The sequence below is a fragment of the Heteronotia binoei genome, chromosome 8 (assembly GCF_032191835.1).
Source record: "Heteronotia binoei isolate CCM8104 ecotype False Entrance Well chromosome 8, APGP_CSIRO_Hbin_v1, whole genome shotgun sequence".
Taxonomy (NCBI): domain Eukaryota; kingdom Metazoa; phylum Chordata; class Lepidosauria; order Squamata; family Gekkonidae; genus Heteronotia; species Heteronotia binoei.
This window is the reverse complement of record NC_083230.1, coordinates 8,789,290-8,811,296: the sequence shown is the minus strand read 5'-3', so window position 1 is coordinate 8,811,296 and position 22,007 is coordinate 8,789,290. Positions and strand designations below refer to the sequence as shown.

General features: G+C 41.2%; 1 protein-coding gene across 1 annotated transcript in view; it reads left to right on the top strand.

Moving 5' to 3' along the window:
* COG5 (component of oligomeric golgi complex 5) overlaps positions 1-22,007 on the top strand; it is a 307,502-nt gene that overhangs the window by 173,491 nt on the left and 112,004 nt on the right. The window contains exon 11 of the mRNA XM_060244724.1: positions 21,445-21,526. Coding sequence (XP_060100707.1) covers positions 21,445-21,526 — 82 coding nt within the window. The remainder of the gene's footprint in view (positions 1-21,444; positions 21,527-22,007) is intronic.

Here is a 22,007-nt window from a genome sequence, read left to right as displayed (position 1 = left end):
CACCAGCAATCCAGCAAGGCCTTCCAGTAGAAAGAGATATGCAAAACTGTGACCTGGTTACTTTGCTTGCACTTTTGCAAGCACTGTTCCATGGACACGGAGACCATGAAGAATCCCAGCAATCAGAAAGATTAATTAATTAATCTTTAATTAATTACTCCAAGCAATATTCTACTAGGAGCTCACACCTGCCTTTCAAGATTGATAGAAGAAGAAGATGATATTGGATTTATATCCCGCCCTCCACTCCGAAGAGTCTCAGAGCAGCTCACAATCTCCTTTACCTTCCTCCCCCACAACAGACACCCTGTGAGGTAGATGAAGATATTGGATTTATATCCCGCCCTCCACTCCGAAGAGACTCAGAGCGGCTCACAATCTCCTTTCCCTTCCTCCCCCACAACAGACACCCTGTGAGGTGGGTGGGGCTGGAGAGGGCTCTTATAGCAGCTGCCCTTTCAAGGACAACTCACCGAGAGCTATGGCTGACCTAAGGCCATTCCAGCAGGTGCGAGTGGAGGAGTGGGGAATCAAGCCCGGTTCTCCCAGATAAGAGTTCGCACACTTAACCACTACACCAAACTGGCTCTCCAAACTGATAAGTCAGCTCACCGAGAGCTATGGCTAACCCAAGGCCATTCCAGCAGGTGCAAGTGGAGGAGTGGGGAATCAAGCCCGGTTCTCCCAGATAAGAGTCCGCACACTTAACCACTACACCAAACTGGCTCACCAAACTGATAAGTCAGCTTGCTTGTCTCCTATGTGGGACTGCACACATGCCACGATGATGAAAACAGGGTTGCGTTTACTTGTAATGATTGTTCATCCTGTGGTAATGTATGCCATCACACATCCCTCCCTCTTGCCTTGTTGTGAGCTCTGACGATTCTAATAAGTAAGAAAAGCTCTTTCCAATGGCCGTGATAAAGAACTGCAGGAAGGGCACTCCACCCTTTCCTGTTACGCTGGAAAAGGCAGGAAATCAGTGTGGAGAAGGGGAAAGAATTGTAGTCTAGAGTTTTTGAGCAGGCCAGCATGTTCTCAGGAACTCACTTGTTACTGTAAAGGCAACCACTCAATGAACAACAGTTACAGGTAAGTGTAACCCTGTTTTGTCAAAGAGCCTCCTATCACTCTGAGCAGACAATATGGACCTTGATTAGACCAATGATCTGGTTCAGTATAAGATAGGTTCATGTTTTCATGTTTTGTATCACGAAAAGGGATAAACCTCAAAAAGGTGCTAGAAGTTATTCATTGAAGTGCTACAAATTGCTGTGGCTTAGTAAGGAAACCCATTTTGACGTTTGCAGATTGTTCTCGCAAGCCTGTTCTCTGGGTTTTTCTTTCCTGAAGTTGGAGGGAACCTCCAGAGCAGCCTTCGGGGTAATGTGAAAGGCTATCAGTGGTGGTGATGGGGTGGGGTCACTAATTTTCCTTATCCCTTGGGGGAAGAAAGGGATGAGGGAAATTAGTGAACCCACATCAAAAAGACAAAGAACAAACTTAAGAACTCTTTATAATTTAAATTGGACTGAACATGGACATTCGAATGGATTTGGCTTACAATTAAACAAGCTATAATGAGTGCATTTTGTTTTAATACGGTCTGAACAAAAGTCTGATATATTTTTTAAGAGAAATGCTTCTAATACCTGATTGGGATTGAAATGATTACAACTGGACTGCAAGAGGAAAGCTCATGGCTGGAGGAGATTGAGATAGATAGATTATCTGGGACTTTGAGTTGGTTTTTTTTATTATCAGACTGAGTTATATTGCGGAGAAGATGGTGATTCAACCTGAAGCGCTTGATAAAAAAATATTATGATTGCCATATCCTCCTTAAAGCAGGAAATCCATCTGCTAGCAGAGTTGATACAGAACAAGATGGAAACCTTTATTTTAAAACACAGCGAAACTGAAAATCTACACGAGTGGAGTGATGAAGGAATCCCAGTGATGTCTACGGAGATGAGAGAGGTGGAGGAAGATCTGGTGGGAAAGAAGGCGAAAGAAATCAAAATGGAGACATTGTGCACAGTTACAAAAAGGAGGCAGAAATCAAGTTTGATTAAAGTTCATGCTGGAGGAAGTGGCGGCGTGGAGATCCCATAGCTGTTAATAAAATTGATATATATGCTAAAGGGAGAAAAGGCAGACAACTTCATGAAGATCAAGTCTTGGAAAACTTTTTAAAAGAAGGGATTATAAACTGTTGCTCTTTCTTGTAACTGGTTAACATGGAATTAACAAAAGGCGTGCGGCCTTGAAACGGATCGGAAATGGCAAGCGAGATTTTTAGAGACGTACGGCTTTGAAATGGCAAATGAAAGTTTTAGAATCCGAATGCCTTTCTTCTGCTTGTTATTTTTATGGCTCTCATATTCTTAAAGCTAATCAATTTCATAGAGAGTGGGTTATAGAGATATATGATCTTTTCCATGGGTAAAATAAATGAGAGAGAGGAGGCCGTTTTTATTTAGGGATTCTACTTTTTTCTTATAAAGTTAAGTGGAGTAAGTTAATAGAGAGAGGGTTATAGATATTGTATGATTTTTTACCTAGGTAAAAAATAAGTATGGGAAATGAGGCTGTCACTGTTTATTAAATTTGTGGGGGGGGGGGGGGGCTGGAGTAATTTGAAAATAGGAGATATAGTCTCCCAAAAGTTCAATGAAGTTAAATATTTAAATACTTAATCTAGACAAATAATTAATTTGGGTCAATTTACAATAAGGTAGACAACACAGGTATTTGAAAACTTTAAAGATCTGCTCTTGGTTATTTTTTTATTTTTCTTTCTTTTTAGCAATAGATTCTGTTGATATTGAAACAGATAAAGTAATATCTGCTAGGTTTTATTTTGATCTTTTGCTATTTTTATGTTTTCTCTGTTGGAAATAGTTAAGGTAGTATTAAGGATAAAGAGATTATATTCATCTTCTCTGCTTATAATTATTGTTAGTATTGCTAAAGTTAGTACTTACCCCTGATATGGTTAAAATTACCGTATTTTTCAGACCATAAGACGCAACCCCCCCCCAAAAAAAAGTGGGGGGGAAAGTGTGTGCGTCTTATGGAGTGAAGGTACCTTCCTCCGGGGGGGGATCCGTTGCCTCCGCCTCTGATCCCAGTGTTTCCCCCGCGCCTTCCTCCATGCCTGTCTGCCTGGCTCCAGCTCTGATGCTTAAAGCAAGTGCTGGGATCGAAGGGCGGAGGGAGCGATCCTGGCGTTTGCTGTAAGCGTCAGAGCTGGAGCCAGGCAGACGGGCACGGAGGAAGCACGTTGCCCCCTCCACAGCCGGCGCTCGCGAAGCGCTGGGTTTGCGGTGGGGGCAGCGTGGAGCGATCCCAGCGCTTGCTGGAAGAAGCTGGAGCCAGACAGGAAGGCGTGGGGGGAGCGCCGGGATCAGAGGTGCAGGCAGCCAATCGCCCCCCAGGACGAAGGTGCGTCCTATGGTCCGGAGCACCTTATGGTCCGAAAAATACGGTAGCTAGCGGGTTTTATTTTGTGATTGGTTTCTTTGCTTTTCTCATTTGTTGGTATTAAAGATGAATAGTATAGTATATTATAACAGTATATTATAAGTAATAATTAGTAAAAATATATAATTAAATAATAAGACTGTAGAATGTCATGGTTGGATTGGGTTAAAATTTAAGACTTGCAGGTAGAAAGAATTTAGTGTCAGTTTTGGAAGGTAGAAATGTAACAGTTTTATTTACTGCTTTTCTTCCCTCCCCCCCCCCCCCGTTTTGTTCTTCCCCCAACTCCTTCCCTTTTTTACTTCTGTATCCCTGCACCATTCCTTCCCCTTTATACTGAAACGAAATAAAAAAATTAAAATTAATTTCCCTCATGCCTGTGCATGCCCGGAAAATAACTCCACAATCTTGATTGTTTGGGGCCCAAGCTATTGTTCTGACTGCTCTGTGTTTCACTTGATTGAATCCAGAAGATAACATTATGTCCCTTTATTATCGCTATTGCCATTCCCTGTAATACTGTGTGGACTGACTAATATATTTGCACTAGTAAGAGAAAGTGTTCTTGTATGGTATGTAATACGATCTAGCCATCTGCTGCTTTCCTTTTTGGTATTTCCTCCCTGAAAAACGATCACGGCTATTTCTTGCTCCAAGGAGCTCCAAGTGAATACTTATTCTTATCCATTCATTTGTATTGTTTTATGTTCTTATTTAGGAGAATTTGATTAATGGTTTCCCCAATAGTGCTGAGAACAGCACTGCCAAAGCCTGTTATCTGTCGTAATGTATGATGGGAGAACCCTCTCTCCCCTCATGTGTAAGTTCTGGTTTTATGTGGTAGGCAGGCAGGGAGAGAAAACCTTTCCATTTCTGGGTAGTTAGATTAATTCTTGCACATAGTTTTTAAATGGGGAGGAGAAACAGTGTATGCAAATCCTTTGCAATCCCAAAATTAAACAGTGACTGCATGGCTTTTTAAACGGGGAGGAGATACAATGCATGTAAATCTTTTGCAGTGCTAAAATTAAACAGTGCCTGCATGACACAGAGCTTGTTTCTCTTGGCAGATTTCACTGACAGAAGCAGAAATAAGGGGTTTTTTTTAGAAAGCAGATTGACTTTGGGCAGCTTGCTCCTGAAGCATCTTTGTCTTGTTGTTGTTGTTGTTGGAGGTGGTGCTTACAGCCAACTCCACATCAAGAATCTGTTTGAATAAAAACATCTCTCTGCTTCCAGGCTTGATCCAGGTGGGTAGCCGTTTTTGCCTGAAGCAATAGAACAAAGTAAGAGTCCAGTGGCACGTTTAAGACCAACCAAGTTTTATTCACCACCCCATCCCATCCTCCCAACTCACACGCATGCACCTGCCACTCCCCACCTGGGCACTCTCCTAGCCATCGACCCCCAGGAAAAGCTCCCAGCCACCCCCCACTCTGCGGAATGGCCAGGCACCCGGGGTCTGCACATCCCTGCCAGTGATAAAAGCTCCCACTGTTGCCTCTTGGGCAGGGTGTGGATATCCAGGGTGCTTGTGAGCCACCTTCCATCCTCCACTTCCAGTCACTCACCCAGAACTTATCCTTCTTACACCTCCGCTTTCAAAACGGGGGGCGGTGCAGGGGGGCGGGAACAGCTGTGTTATTTTGGACACAGAAGGAAGCTTAAATACAATAACTTTCTCAGGGTGATATATTTTGATTTTTTGGATTGTGGGGGCTTGGTAAACCTAATTTCTTGGTTGTTTTATATATATAGACATAATTTGTGTGTTTAAGGAACAAAGACCTGTTTTTAGCGAGGGGGGAAAGGGGGGTGTTGTTAGATTATAAACTGTTAGAATGTAGATATTGTTTTAGACCTTAGGGTCTTCATAGTAGTGACAAAATTGTATAATTATAATATTATAGTTCATATAGGTATTAGTATAACATTACAGAATTGCTTAAGGTAGTATTTTAGATTATGCAGTAGATTTTAGATTTTAAAATAGAGCTTATTTGTTTTTGTATTGTAGTTAGATAGTAATAGTGTAGATATAGTAGTTATTAGAGATATAAGAGTTGTTTTAGTGATAAGGAGCAGGTAAATAGTTAATCACTTAGAGTAGGTATAAGAAAATTAGAGGGTTGGGGTTTTTTTTTCCAACATCACAGAATACTAAAGTAGATAGATATTAAAGTTCAGTTAACACTTCCATAAGTTGTTAGGTGTTAGAGATATCAAAATGAATCCATTGAAAGTCATGTCTCATAATGTGCGTGGTTTAAATAACAAAATCAAACAAAAACATATACTTTCCCAAATTTTGAAAGATAAGCTTGACATTTTATTTCTTCAGGAAACACATATAAGATCTAAAGATCTTCCAGTTCTTAAGACAAACTGGTTCCCAACCCAAATAGCAGCTCCTGGAAACTCCAAATCGAGAGGTGTTGTGGTTCAGATCCAGACACATTTGCTTTGATCTCCAAGAAATTATTTCCGATCCTCGGCAGGTACCTTTTTATTAAAGGTTGTTTAGATGGTTTTACAGTAACCTTTGCTGCTCTTTACGCACCAAATTCAAACCAATTCGATTTTTTGAAGCAAACTTTAAGTCAATTACAACTGTTTCAATGCAAAGATGTAATCCCCAGGAGTGACTTTAATTTCATAGCTGACAAATTTTTAGACAAAACCCATGTACAACCAAGTTATCAGAAACCAGCTAAAACAGACATAGGGCTTTATGCGCTATTGGAAAAATTTGGTTTATATGATGCATGGCGTCAGTCTCATGGAAATGAGAGGGACTACACATTTTATTCTACTCGACATAACATATACACGGGTATAGATTACGTCCTTCTGTCTCAATCATTAATGCGGTCACTCATAGACGCACAAATTGGCATAAAAATGTGGTCAGATCATACCCAATTATATGCAATTTGAAATCGTTATCAAGGACACAGATAGCAAGAGGCTGGAAATTTGAGAAAACTATTTTATTAGATGAAACAATAAAAACCCAAATAACTCAAGATATACAAAATTACTTTAAAGAAAATAATACAATAGATATCCCAGTAACAACAATTTGGGATGCCTCTAAGGCTGTAGTTAAAGGTCTAGTGTCTTCTTTTGCAATCCGTCTAAAAAGAGAAAAGAAACAGTTAATATTGGAAGCTCAGGAAAAAATTAAACATTTAGAACAACTTCCCAAAAAAACTGGTAGTCCACGAATATATAAAAAATTGGAAGCTGAGCGTAAACTCCTTCAAAACAAAGAAACTGAACACATCCACAAACAATTAACATACCTTAAGCATAGACAGTGGCAAAAATCTTCCAAACACATCAAGTATTTAGCATGGAAAGTCAAACAGAAGAGACAGGCAACCCATATTTATTCTCTCATAGATAGTAATGGTTTATAGATAGCATGGTTTATTTTTACACTAATCTATATAAAACTTCTAATCCAGAAATTTCCAGTATTCAAGAATTTCTTAAAAAGGGTGATCTACTGCTGCAGCTGAAACCACCTCATATACAACTGTTAGAAAAGACTTACAACTACTGAGGTTTTAGATACCATACAGCAACTGAAATCGAATACAGCCCCGGGTAGGGATGGGCTCCCTCTCAAATATTATAATATTTTTAAAATGAATTGGTAACCCGCTTAGCACAGCTATGCAACCATATATTAGAATCAGGACATATGCCCAAAACTTGGTCAGAGGCCAACATTATCACCCTCTTAAAACCAAATAAGGACTGTCAAGACCGTAGCTCTTACCGACCAATTTCCTTACTAAATATCGATAGCAAAATTTTTACCAAAATCCTGGCAAACAGATTAAAAACCATCCTCCCAGACTACATAAAGCCAGACCAAACTGGCTTTATATACAAAAGAAACATTGCTGACAACACGCGTTGTCTACTAAACATAATTTCATATTGCAAGTCCAGCCATATTGAAGCTTTATTATTGTCACTTGATGCTACCAAGGCACTTGATAGCATGGAAGTCCCCTTTTTAAAGGCAGTTTTAGTGGGTATGGGCTGTGGGACTTTTAACAATGCAATTCATGTGCTTTATGAGAACCTCTCGGCCAAATTGCTTATTAATGGTCATTTCTCGGAGTCAATAACCCTACAGCGTGGAACGAGGCAAGGTTGTCCCTTGTCCCTGCTCCTCTTTGCCCTAGCTATTGAGCCTCTAGCTGAGGCTATTAGGACAAACCCCTCAATAAAGGGAATCAGCATTGGCCCTACTATGCACAAATCTCGCTTTATGCAAATGACAATGTACTCTGTATCACCAACCCGCTAGACTCTGTAAAAGAAATTCAACCTGTACTGCAGCAATTTAGCCAAATCTCAGGACTGTCCCTCAGTCAAATAAAATCTGACCTATACCCAATAAATATGCCAGCAGACAAAATTCAGAAGATCAAACAGTCCTTCCCATATAATTGGATATCCAAAAAACTGGAAATATTTAGGAATTAATATCCCTGCAGATTTCTCTCAATTGTTTAACGTTTATTTTCTATGTCTACAACATGAAATTAGAAACTTAACTAAACAGTGGAACAGCTTGTTACTCACCTGGTCTGATAGACTAAATCTCATTAAACAATTTCTTCTCCCCAAGTATTTATACCTCTTTTGGACCATAGCAATAGAAATCTCTAAAAAAACAACAGACCTATGGCAAAAGGAATTGCTACAATTTTTTTGGACCAAGGAACGCCCAAGAATCAATAAGAAAACTCTTAAAAAGCCAATACAAAATGGGGGTCTGGAAATTCCCATCCTCCATTATTACTATGAGGCAACTAACTTAGCTTCTTTATTAAGAGTCATAATATCTCCTACATCAGCGTGGGTTCAGCTGGAGCAGAAAGATATTGCACCCCTTAACTTTTTTGACTTCTTTTGGAACTCAAACCCTAAAAATATCAAGGATAAGGATAAATGTGCTTACCTTCACACAGCTACCAAAATCTGGAATAAATGTAAGAAACAGTTAGCTCCAGGATTATCCCCCCAATCCTCCTACATAAACCAAAAATGGTCAAATAAGGACACTACAGAAATAACCTTATGTTATAAAGCAGGGTTGACCCGAGTTATTGATTTCTTTGTCAAAGCCAAATTGATAGAGAAATCAATATTGGAAAAGAGGATTGGTTTTAAGATGTTATGGTTACATTATTTCCAAATGCGGAAAACCTCAACACCAACAATTCAGAACGCTATAACCAGACCTCAAACTGATTTTGAAAAGATGATTCATACTCTGCAGGTAGAAGATACTAAACTTATCTCCAAACTGTATAAATTAATACTTAATACCGCTCAAAAACCACTATTGAAATATCAGAATTTGTGGCAAACAGACTGCAACAGAAGTTTTACTTCTAAAGAATGGAAAGAAATTTGGTCCTCTCTGTCATATACTTCTAAAATTTCTCCCCATTAAGCTTCAATCTTATGAACTAGTAACTCGCCTCCTAGTCTTCTACATCATATAAATCGCACTATAAGCTCAGCCTGGGGCTAGACTCAGCAGCATCCACCGGATAACTGAATGCATTTTTTCCCTCTGTCTTCATTGTGGAAGATGAGGAGTGCTTGCCTACTCCAAAACCACTGATTTTGGGAGTGGTGTTGAAAGACCTGAGTCAGATTGAGGTGATGAGAGAGGAGGTCTTATAACTGATAGACGATTTAAAAATTTATAAATCACCAGGCCCGGAGGGCATAATCCAAGAGTTTCTGAAAGAACTGAAATGGATCTTGTGGATCTCCTGGCACAAAATATGTAATCTTTCATTAAAATCTTCTCCATTCTTGAGGACTGGAAGGTAGCTAATGTCACCCCCATCTTTAAAAAGGGCTCCATATGAAGTCCGGGAAATTGCAGGCCAGTCAGTCTTATATCAGTACCTGGTAAGTTGGTAGAAACCATTATTAAAGAGAGAATTAGTAGGCACATTAATGAGCAAACGCTATGGGTTCTGTAAGGGAAGATCTTGTCTCACTAACAGTGTTCTTTGAAGAGGTGTACAAATATGTAGACAATGGGGATATGGGGTCTGCGAAGAAGAGGGTAAGAGGAAATAACGGGAGGGCATATTTACACTTAAGAATCTTTTCTAGCTCCTTCATGGCTTCCCTTCCCAGTTTCACTCCTGATTTCTTTGTTGCATTCTCCTTTTGGGTTGATGATGGAGCCAAGGAATAGAAAGTCTTGAACAATTTCAATTTCTTTATCATCAACTTTAACGCTGTGTAATTCTCCAATAGTCGTTCCTTTTGTCCTCTTCATGTTCAGCTGTAGTCCTACTTTGGCATTTCCTGCTTTAACCTTAATCAATAGCGATTTCAAATCCTCACTATTTTCTGCCAGGAATATGGTGACACCTGCATATCTCACATTGTTCCTTCGACCAAATTTTACTCCGCCATCAAAATCTAATCCAACTTTCCTTATATGTTCTACTTATAGACTGGAAAGACGGGGAGAGAAAATACATCCGTGTTTCGACACCTTTGCCAATTGGAAACAATTCAATTTCACAACATTCTGTCCTAAGAGTGACCTCTTGCGCGGAGTATGGGTTGCATAGCAAAACAATCGGATCCATGTGTTTTAAAACCAACCATATTTTTTAATGATTCACACACGAAATGCTCGATTCAAGGCAGTAGCTGTTGTGGTCTGAAGCAGCAGAATGAGAGTCCTGTGGCACCTTTAAAACCAACAAAATTTTATCCTGGGTGTAAGATTTTGTGTGCATGCACATTTCTTCAGATACACTGAAACAGAAGTCACCAACCATTACATATAGGTAGAGGATGGGGAGGGTGTTGCCAGGAAGGGCTAATTAGAGTCAAGATGCATAAGTAACTGATCAGTAGAACAAAGTTGGCGTCCAGTAGCACCTTTAAGACCAGTAAAGTTTTATTCAAAATATAAGCTTTCTTGTGCATGCACACTTCATCAGACAGTGAAATGAGGTACAGTGAGCAGTGCTACGTATAGTTGGTGGGCAGTGGTTAAGCGTGCAAAGTAGTACAAAGTTAGAATCCAGTGGCACAATAGTGAGATTAACAAATCGAAAGAATAATGATCAGTCTGGATAGCATTTGCTTGGGATTACAGTAGAAGCTGTAAATGTGTCAAAATTGGAGAATGATGGTGAAAGTGTCACAGCTGAGCAATAGATAGAGCTAAAATTGCATTAAGGCAGTTTGTAAGACCTATGAATAGCAGCAAATTAGCATACAGAATAATAAAAGAGTGTATAAACAGCTGTGAGAACTGACCGATGTTAGAATGTGTAGTGAAATAAGAAACTAATATCTCTTTTAAGTCTTGGTGGTTCTGTGGTCCATAGTGTTGTGATAACTTTTAGCTCAGCAATCTCTTGTTCTAGTCTGTTTCTTTTGCAATAAAACAGCTACTTTGAAGTCCCCAATTGAATGTTCTAGAGGTTGAAGCGTTCTACAAGTTTCTCAGTTTTGTGATTTTTTTATGGCAGATTTGTGTCCATTTATCTCTTGGTATAGTGTTTGACCTGTTAGTCCTATGTAGAGAACTGAAGGGCATCATTGGCATGTAACGACATATACAATGTTAGAAAATAAGCCAGTGAAAGAGCCTGAGATGGTGTAGTTGGTTTTGTTATGCCCAGTGATTGTGTTGTCTGGGTGTGTGTGGCAACAAAGTTAGCACTGGGGTTTATTGCAAGCTTTGGTACCAGTGTCCATGTTCAAGTTAGTTGTTGAATTATTGTGGGCAGGGCTTTTCTTGATTCGGAACTCACAGGAATGGCATTCCCCATGGCTTGGAGAGTATTCTGGCTGGTATGGAGAGATGGGAAGCAGTTAGGGAGACTGTCTCTTGGAGTGCCTGCCTTCTCCAAACCTGCTTTCTCCAATTGGCAGTTAGCAGGAACTTAGTAGGACTGCTAAGTGCCTGCCTCCTAGACTTGTCAGTCCCCAGGTCCCAGCTTTGCAGGCTCCTCCCCTTCACTAGCCAGCTGGTCAGTGTGGGGGAAGTCCCATCCCCAACAGCCACCATGTGCTTTGGAAGGCTAGAAGAAGCTTTGGAACAGCTTGCTTTTTGAAAGGAATGTATGCCTTTAAATTTCTGTAGGAGCCTGGCTCAGGGCAGGGCTAGCCAGCAGAGCTATGTGGATCTTCCTGCAGAGTTTGTGAAGGTGTAAAAAAGTAAGAAAGCTTCCATTGCTTTGCATTCATTTTAGAAGTCGTTTGCACAGTAAAAGAGATTGTAAAGAATAAGCTAGGACCTTTCATTTTCCTGTGTTAGTCTGAATAACTTGGTTGAAACTTGGTTACATTCAACAATTCTCCTGAGAAAATTGCCCCAGTGAGATCACAAAAGTTTGTGCATGCTATATTTATTTTAGCTGCTCTTTGTGTGTGTGTGTATTAATTCCTTGAGCTATCCTCAGAAGTTTTTTTCTATATTATTTATTTGTGATACTATTAGTATTATTATTGTCTTCTCTCTTCAGAGTTCTTTCCACAGACCTTTGTGTCACTCTGCTTTGAATGGTTCTTAATACCTGGGGTGGCTTTTTTTGAAATGAACATGGTTATTTCCACCTTTGTCAGAGTCATTACTCTACGTTTCTTCTTTTTGCTTTGGGAAGGGAGGAGCTGAACAACTATTTGGAAGAATTGTAGTCTGCTTGTGAATGTTTTCTCTTTTTAAATGTTATATTTAAGATATCTCCTTCAGGTACCCCTTTACTTGCCGAGTGAGCTTCCTGTCAGCCTTTGAAAACAGTTTCAAATATTCAAATAACTGATTAGAAATATTACTTTCTCTCCCCAAGGTTCATTTTTTTCATACACATTTGTGTTTTCCATCATTATTAGTATATGAAAGCAGACCTGCCAAGTCTAAAAGAGACTTGAAGTGGTGGCCCCAGAGATGGAGGTGTATGTGGACAGGGAAGGGCTTTAAGCACCAACTCTTGGGGGGGGGGGCAGAAATAAGGAGGCAGACATGGACATAGGGATGCTGGAAGCGAACATTTTTTGGGGGAACAGATATTGTGAAGAGACGTGTGTGGGTAAGTACTGAGGGATAACTTCCAGTTCCTTCTCTCCCTGCCTCTAATAGTTAACTCTGTCTGCCTAACTGCCTGCTGCCAATTAAAAAAAATCTCTGTGTGAGCTGAGGATATTTATAGAGCAGAATGGGAGGTCTCTTGTTGGCAGCCAGAGCTGCCTGTCAAGCTTTGGAGAACCACTATTGGTGCTTTCAGGACTGCAGTTCCCCCTCCTCCCCCGGTTGCTTTGGCAATTAATTGGTGCTAGTGTGTCTGATTCGTTAACCACCACCACCAAAAACTTGGCGGTTCATGGGAGATGCAGTCTTGTGAACCAGGCAATGTTGGTGACAAAATAGGTTTGTGACAAGGTTCATGCCCGTCCCTATTGATAATATCTCTGGATCTTCTTTGTGATCTCTGTGCATGGCACCCTTAGGATTAGAGTGCCTGCGCTGATCCCAATCGGTAAACTTCAAAGCCAAAGGGATTTTTGCACCCTCCACAGTAACGTGCACAGAAACCCCACCACACATGCTCACTGGAGTGGGTGCAGACATCCTGCCAGTTTTTTTCTGACTGTTGCGCTGATCAAACAGTCTCCTCTGCTACAGCCAGTGAACTTCTCTCTCTTCATTTCTTCATTCTGTTTCTTCAACTTTTATTCTTCTCTTCTTGATAACTGTGGAAAGACAAAAGGGTGACTGAGGTTTGGAGGGGGTTTACTCAGGACTTGCCTCCTTGGCCGTTGCACCCCCCCCCCCCTTCCTTCCCCAGTTTCACCACATGACAACCCTTACTGTATGGGAAGAAAGCCGGGACTGCTTTAAGCACTGCAAAGTTTGGGAACAAAATTCCACCACCCGTCAGCCATTCCCTTTGCTTACTCTGCCTGGACGAAGTGCATTGGATCGATTCCTGCCAGCATTGCGCTAAATTCTCTAGGCAAATGAAAAAACAGAATGGCTTGCCTCTCAGCAGCACTTTTCGAATTGGCACTTTCTCTTCGCCTTATGCAATTGACTTCCTCTGCCTCTTTTGACACCTTGGCCAACCCATTGACCTCGGCACTGACAACCAAGTCAACACCAGCAGAGGTGGCCATTACTGGCCATTCTTAACCCAAAGCCGATAGCCCCTCCAAAGACACTGGACTTGGCATCAATGTTGGAATCCTCTACATCTGCAAAAAAAGAGCAGGGAGGATAAGGGATCACGATCAGAGAATAAAAAAGAAACACAAACACGACTCCGATAATCATTGGAAACATAACCACTGAGCCACTTCTCAAAAAACATGTGCATTGGACCTGACAGCACCAGTTATACTGCCGCTGCAACTCATGCCCTCACCGATCCATTGGCCAAGTTTCTTGATGCTTTCCTCAGTACATACGTATACGGCTATCCTCCTTTTCTGTGCTGCTTCTCTGGCAGAGTGCAACATGTCATATTTGACAGCTGGAAGCCCTCCACACATAAGTCATACATGTGCAAGTGGGCTAAATTTGTCTCCACGCTCCCCACCTCTCCAAACAAGGTGGGTCTCCTTCTGTATTTGACTTCCTACTCTCCTTTGTGGATACAGATTTGAACCACTCCTCCCTCAGAGTTTATCGTGGTAGCATACCACGACCCTATTGATGACTACTGTGTATTTGCTCATCCTGATTCCAAGTGCTTCCTGAAAGGGGTCCTTTAGCTGTATTCCCTCATCAGATGCCTCAGAATACCATGGGAGCTTCCATTGGTCCTCCACAGCAAACAGATAAACCCTTTGAGCCAGTGGTTACAAGTTCTTTACAATATTTGTCATGGAAAACAGGCTTTCTGGTGGCCATAACTTCTGCAAGATGGGTTGGAAAACTTATGGCCTTTATCTTCAATTCCATCCTGATGTGATCGCCTTGGTCCCAGATGTTTCTTTCCTCCCAAAAGTAGTATCACACTTCCAAAGTCTAAGGTGTCCCTGCTAGTTTTCTTTCTAGCACCTAAGGACGATGCTGAATGCAGACTCCCATCCCTGGATGTCAAATGGGCTCTGCTATTCTATTTAAAGCAATCTAGCCCATATCGCAAGGGCTCTAGACTCCTTTCCTATGCACCTTCGATGCAAGGCCAAAGAATTTTGTCCCAGAGACTATCCAAATGGCTAGCAGAGACTGTTATGACGCTCTATGCTGACCTACCCTTGAGTCTGATCCGGAAGCTCCAATGGGTTCAGAATGCAGCAGTGCGAGATCTGACAAGAACACCATGGACAGCACATATTCTACCTGTGCTGCGCCAGCTACACTGGTTGCTGGTTGAGTACTGGGTTAGATTCAAGGTTTTGGTTATGACCTTTACCGCCTTGAGCGGTCTGGGACCAATGTATCTACGGGACCGCCTCCTCCACTATGTCCCTTGAAGGGCGTTGCTCTCCTGTAGTTGAAATCTGCTGGTGATCCCTGGCCCGAAAGAGGTCCGGCTGTTTTCAACAAGGGTCAGGGCTTTTCCAGTCCTGGCCCCAACTTGGTAGAACGCTCTGCCAGAAGACATCAGGGCCCTGCGGGATCTTTTACAGTTTCGCAGGGCCTGTAAGACAGATGTTCCGCCAAGCCTTTGCACAAGGACAGCAACGGTTGCCATGCTGGCACCTTTTCCTCTCCACCCCCTCTTGTGGGGGAGCCCCCCCACCCCTGACTAAGAACACTTTAAAGACGCCATCAGGGTTTGTAATTTTTTACTGTAATTGATTTTATATATGTGTATTTTTTACAATTGTACATCGCCCTGAGCCTGGCGATTCATTAAATGTAAATAATAATAATAGTAATAATAACAGTAATAATAATAATAATAATAACAACAACAACAACCTGTATTACCTGCTAGCTAAACTATCTCTTCCAGAACCTATCCAAGCTAACTTGATGAGAACTATGGCCACACCTCTTCATTTCTCAAAGGCACTCCTCTCCACAAGATCTACAAGGCCTGGACTTTGCTGCATATTTTTGTGAGGCACTATGCTCTCAGCGTTTGCCTCCATCAGCATACTGCAGTGTGCCGTACTATGCTACAGTCTGCTGCTCCTTGCGTTACTGTCAACACCCTCCTCCAGATAGGCTTGAGCTTGCTATTCTCCCAAGGGTGTGATGCACAGAGAATGCACAAAGAATATAAACAGGTTGCTTACATATAACTGATAATCTTGAGTGGTCATGTGCATTCATACCACCCACCCTCCTTCCCCACTGCTCTCAGTCCTCAATTTTTCTTGGATCATACAGCAATCAGAAGGAACTGGTGATATGTTCATGCTCACTCCACTGAGCATGCATGGTTGGGCTTCTGCACATGTCACTGGGGAGGGCACAAAAATCCCTTAGGCTTTGAAGTTTACCAGTTGGGATTAGCACAGGTGATAGTTTTCCTGGTTCCCATATACTTGAATTTACTTGAATTTAGTAATGTATATCTAGTCTTTACATGGTTTACATTTAGTCTTTACATTTAGTAATGCATATCTAGTCTTTACATGGTTTTTACCTGGTTTTTACCCCAACCCTATTCAGAAATGTTGTTTATGTTGTATTTTGGCCATATGAATGTTTTGGCATTTTTCTTCAGCTTTATTCAAATTTTCATGATCTGTTCCACATTTAGCTCCTGGTCTTATTTTAGCAGAGGAAATAGAGCTTCTCTATATATGTATTAATTTGAGAAAACATAGAGCATGTAATTTGTGAAAAAGCTACAGCAGACTTGGTTGTGGTGTTATTCATTGGTTGCAAGACATAAAAGCATTCCTATATTAGAAAAGTTGATTCTATTGGTGGAGAACCCTACTATATACAGTATGTCACAGAAGTGAGTACACCCCCTCACATTTTGTAAATATTTAAGTATATCTTTTAATGTGACAACAATGAAGAAATGACTTGGCTACTATGGCTACTATGTAAAGTAGTGAGTCTACAGCTTGTATAACACTGAAAATGTGCTGTTGCCTCAAAATTACGCAACACACAGCCATTAATGTCTAAACTGTTGGCAACAAAAGTGAGTACACCCCTAAGTGATAATGTCCAAATGGGGCCCAAAGTGTCAATATTTTGTGTGGCCACCATTATTTTCCAGCACTGCCTTAACCCTCTTGGGCATAGAGTTCACCAGAGCTTCACAGGTTGCCACTGGAGTCCTCTTCCACTCCTCCATGATGACGTCACGTAGCTGGTGGATGTTAGAGACCTTGCACACCTCCACCTTCCGTTTCAGGATGCCCCACAGATGCTCAATTGGGTTTAGGTCTGGAGACATGCTTGGCCAGTCCATCACCTTTACCCTCAGCTTCTTTACCAAGACACTGGTTGTTTTGGAGGTGTGTTTGGGATCGTTATCATGTTGGAATACTGCCCTGCGTCCCAGTCTCCGAAGGGAGGGGATCATGCTCTGCTTCAGTATGTCACAGTACATGTTGGCATTCATGGTTCCCTCAATGAACTGTAGCTCCCCAGTGCCGCTGCACTCATGCAGCCCCAGACCATGACATTCCCACCACCATGCTTGACTGTAGGCAAGACACACTTGTCTTTGTACTCCTCACCTGGTTGCCGCCACACACGCTTGACACCATCTGAACCAAATAAGTTTATCTTGGTCTCATCGGACCACAGGACATGATTCCAGAAATCCATGTCCTTAGTCTGCTTGTCTGCAGCAAACTGTTTGCAGGCTTTCTTGTGCATCATCTTTAGAAGAGGCTTCTTTCTGGGACGACAGCCCTGCAGACCAATTTGATGCAGTGTGCGGTGTATGGTCTGAGCACTGACAGGCTGACCCCCCACCCCTTCAACCTCTGTAGCAATGTCATGGTCTGGGGCTGCATGACAAATATACAATAAAAAAGAAAGTAAACATATTTTCACAAGATAAAAGTGAAAGTGGAAAGAAGGAAGAATAAAAGTGAGGGAGAGTGATTTGATCATCAATATTGTGAATGAACAGTGCAATCTTATGTTCAGGTATTTGAGCCCATTGATTTGGATTTATACTGGAATACTTCTGCATAAGACACTACATAGGTATGAACATTTACTATGTAGGAAGATGCCTTGAGTGTTAAGGGATCTAATTCCAAACATTCATCCATTAGGGTTGCACTGGAAATACATTTATTTATTTTACAAAACTTATATCCTGCCTTTCTGACCTCACAAGGGCCACCTAGGTGGTTAGCAAATCAAAACATGCACAATAAAATAACATTTAAAATATTAAAACCCTCCCCCTAAACACACATAATTAAAACAACTAAAACAGATTTAAAATACAAAGACATAAAAACAAGTAAAACTTATAAAAAGGATCATTAACAGCAAAAAAGAAAGATCCCGCCATATCAAAGTTGTACAGCACCACAAAATGTTTTAAATTGTATTTTATTGGTTTTAAATTGTATTGGAGAGCTGACTGTTAGCCGCCCTGAGTCTGCTTGCGGAGAGGGCGGGATGGAAATTTAAGGTAAATAAATAAATAAAACATAGATCAGGAATGAGAAATCACTGAGGTGTAAAGCCAAACAAAAAAGTCTTTGCCCACTGGTGGAAGATGGAAGGGATAGACAAATCTCCTTGGTGAGAGAGTTCCAGAGTGTTGGTGTGTTGACTGAGAAGACCCCTCCTAGGTTGCCACCTGCCTAATCTCAGAAGGTGGGGGTTCCCAAAGCAGGGCTTCTTAGGGACAGATAAATCCACTCTTTATGTATTTGGTTTGGTTTGTACTAAAGAATCAAGGTAAGCTGGATGTAGTCAAACAAGAGTTGGCAAGACGGAAGATTGACATCTTGGGAATCAGTGAACTAAAATAGACGGGAATGGGTGAATTTAACTCAGAGGACCACTACATCTATTACTGTGGGTAAGAGTCCCGTATAAGAAATGGTGTGGCTTTTATAGTTAAGAAGAGAGTGCGGAAGGCAGTAATGGGATACAATCTCAAAAATGACAGAATGATCTCGGTCCGCATCCAAGGCAAACCAAAATCACAGTAATCCAAGTCTATGCCCCAACCACTGATGCAGCGGAGCGGAGATGACAGTATCCCAGTTGAGCTATTCAACGTCCTAAAAGATGATGCTGTTAAAGTGATGCACACATTATGTCAACAAATTCGGAAAAGGCAACAGTGGCCACAGGATTGGAAAAGGTCAGTTTATATTCCAATCCCAAAGCAGGGTAATGCCAAGGAATGTTCAAACTATTGCACCATTGCACTCATTTCACATGCTAGCAAGGTCATGTTAAAGATTCTACAAGCTAGGCTTCAGCAGTATGTCGATCAGGAACTACCAGAATTCCAAGCTGGGTTTCGGAGAGGTAGAGAAACTAGAGATCAAATTGCCAACATTTGCTGGATTATGGAGAAAGCACGGGAGTATCAGAAAAATGTCTGTTTCTGTTTCATTGACTACGCTAAAGCCTTTGATTGTGTGGATCACAACAAACTGTGGCAAGTCCTTAAAGAGATGGGAGTACCGAACCACCTCACATGTCTCCTGAGAAACCCGTATAAGGGTCAAGAAGCAACTGTCAGAATGGGATATGGAACAATTGATTGGTTTACAATAGGAAAAGGAGTTCGACAAGGATGTATATTGTCACCCTGCTTATTTAATTTATATGCAGAGTACATAATGCTGAATGCTGGCCTGCATGAAGCATAAACTGGAATTAAGATTGCCGGGAAATACATCAACAACCTCAGATATGCAGATGACACTACTCTAATGACAGAAAGTGAGGAGGACCTAAAGAACCTCTTGTTGAGGGTGAAAGAGGAGAGCACAAAAGTAGGCAACATCAAAAAAATGAAGATCACGGCATCCGGCCCCATTACACCTTGGCAAATAGAAGGGAAAGACATGGAAGTAGTGACAGACTTCACATTCCTGGGATCCAAGATCACTGCAGATGGTGACTGTAGCCATGAAATTAAAAGACGTTTGCTCCTTGGGAGGACAGCTACGGCGAACCTGGGCAATATAATAAAAAGTAGAGACATCACCCTGCCAACGAAAGTCCGTATAGTTAAAGCGATGGTATTCCCAGCAGTAATGTATGGCTGTGAGAGCTGGACCATAAGGAAGGCTGAGCACAGAAGAATAGATGCTTTCAAGCTGTGATGCTGGAGAAGAATCTTGAGAGTCCCTTGGACTGCAAGAAGATCCAATCAGTCAGTCCTAAGGGAAATCAACCCTGACTGTTCCCTGGAAGGTCAGATGCTGAAGCTGAAGCTCAAATACTTTGGCCACCAAATGAGAAGGGAGCACTCACTGGAGAAGATCCCGATGCTAGGAAAGACAGAAGGCAAAAGAAGAAGGGGATGGTAAAAAAACGAGATGGCTGGACAGCATTACTTATGTAACAAACATGAATTTGAGCAGACTTCAGAGGATGGTGGAAGACAGGAGGACCTGGTGTGACTTTGTCCATCTGGTCGTAAAGAGTCGGACTCGACTGTGCAACTCAACAACAACAAAGACGATCAGTATTGTGGACAATATATATATATAAAGGTTTCCATATAACATTAAATTTATTCAACACATACATTTGAGGTACTCCATCTAGATTCTAGATCTGTAAACCAGTTCTCAGAATTTGGAGGTACACAAGCATTCTAAACTTCTATGACCATTCTTTTAGCCACTGGCCATCTGCAATTTGTTCAAGGCCCATATATAATATAATATAATAATAATAATAATAATAATAATAATAATAATAATAATAATAATAATAATAATAATAATAATAATAATAATAATAATAAGTTTTATTTATACCCCGCCCTCCCCGCCGGGGCAGGCTCAGGGCGGCTTACAATCTGTCATGATATAGTATCATGATATGACAATACATGTAAAATCAATTCATAATATAAATACAAATACAGATACAAATATAAATTAATGTTAAAAAGCTAAAAACTATATGGTGGTGCTACAGTCTCTGTTTATACAGGCAGCGTAATATTCAGTCTGGTCATGTCTTGAAGGCTTCTTGGAAGAGGACGGTTTTGCAGGCCCTGCGGAACTGGTTGAGGTCCCGCAGGGCCCGCACCTCCTCCGGTAGCTGATTCCACCATTGGGGCGCTTTTATGGAGAAGGCCAGCTCCCTAGTTGTTTTAAGTTTGGCCTCCTTAGGCCCAGGGATTGCCAAAAGATTTTGTGTACTGGAACGCAGTGCCCTCTGGGGAACATATGGAGAGAGGCGGTCCCTGAGGTATGATTGATATATAACCAATTATTAAATGAATAAAGGAACGTTCAGAAGCAGTTGGCAGAGTTGGGTTGTTGAACAAAATGTGGCAGTGTAGTTAATGTTGCACTCAGTTATGAGGGAAAGATTGAATGGTGATTACAAGATAGCCAACTCTTGGGAAATCATGTAAGCATTTTTAACTGCCGACTGGATTGCAGCCTAACAGTTTTAGAATTACAGTGGAACAGAACACTATATTTATAGCCAAGAATAAATATTTTCCAGTGATTGCTCGGTGTTTACACTAATGCTTGTGCACACTGTATATTGATTTGGAATATGGACTAGTGATTTAACCCTTTTATAAATTGTGCAAATGTATACATTTAAAATTCAAAACCAGTACATGAACCAATACATGATCCAAGTTAAGTAAGGCCCGCAATTATACAAAAGGATTTTGTTCTCTTCTCAGAGTTCTATGCTGTCTGTGTTGAATTAATTGCTTATGGTTAGTAAGCAGTATTGTAATTGACCAATTAACATTATAACACATGCTTTTAATTTTGGAATAGAATAAGATCTACAGAATACTTATTATCATTTTTCTCACCCAGGATGGCCAGTCAGACATTTTGTATACGTTTTGGACGGCGGTAACTCGGACGCTTGCCTCCCAGTTTCAGATGGCAACAGACTGTAAGTTTTTAATTTAGCCTGTGTGACTGTTCCATCCGTTTGGAATTATCTTGTAGTGAATTGAGTCTGCAAACTCACCACCAGTATCTGCTGCAGGTGTTGGGCTGGGATCGTGGGCAGAGATACAAGTGGTGAGAGATCTCTCCTTCCACATATATCGAACCTCCAACCATGTAGAGAATAAAGCACATGTAACTGTAGTTGTTGGTTCAGACTCTGCTTGGAGAGAGACAGAATGAGCAATGGCTTCCATCTAAAACTGGCTGTAGACCATATTCAGGGATTCAGTTCCTAGAGTGGGACTTCTCTGCATGGTACAGCCATTCCTTTGTAGAGGAATTGGATATCTTCATCCCTCGTCTCTATTGAAATTTCTAGAAACAAAGCGTTCAGATAGGGCCTTTTGTACCTCACTGATGACCATGTAGGAAGTCTAGACATCTTTGATTCCGAGAATCTGAGATGTGACCACAATTTTTGG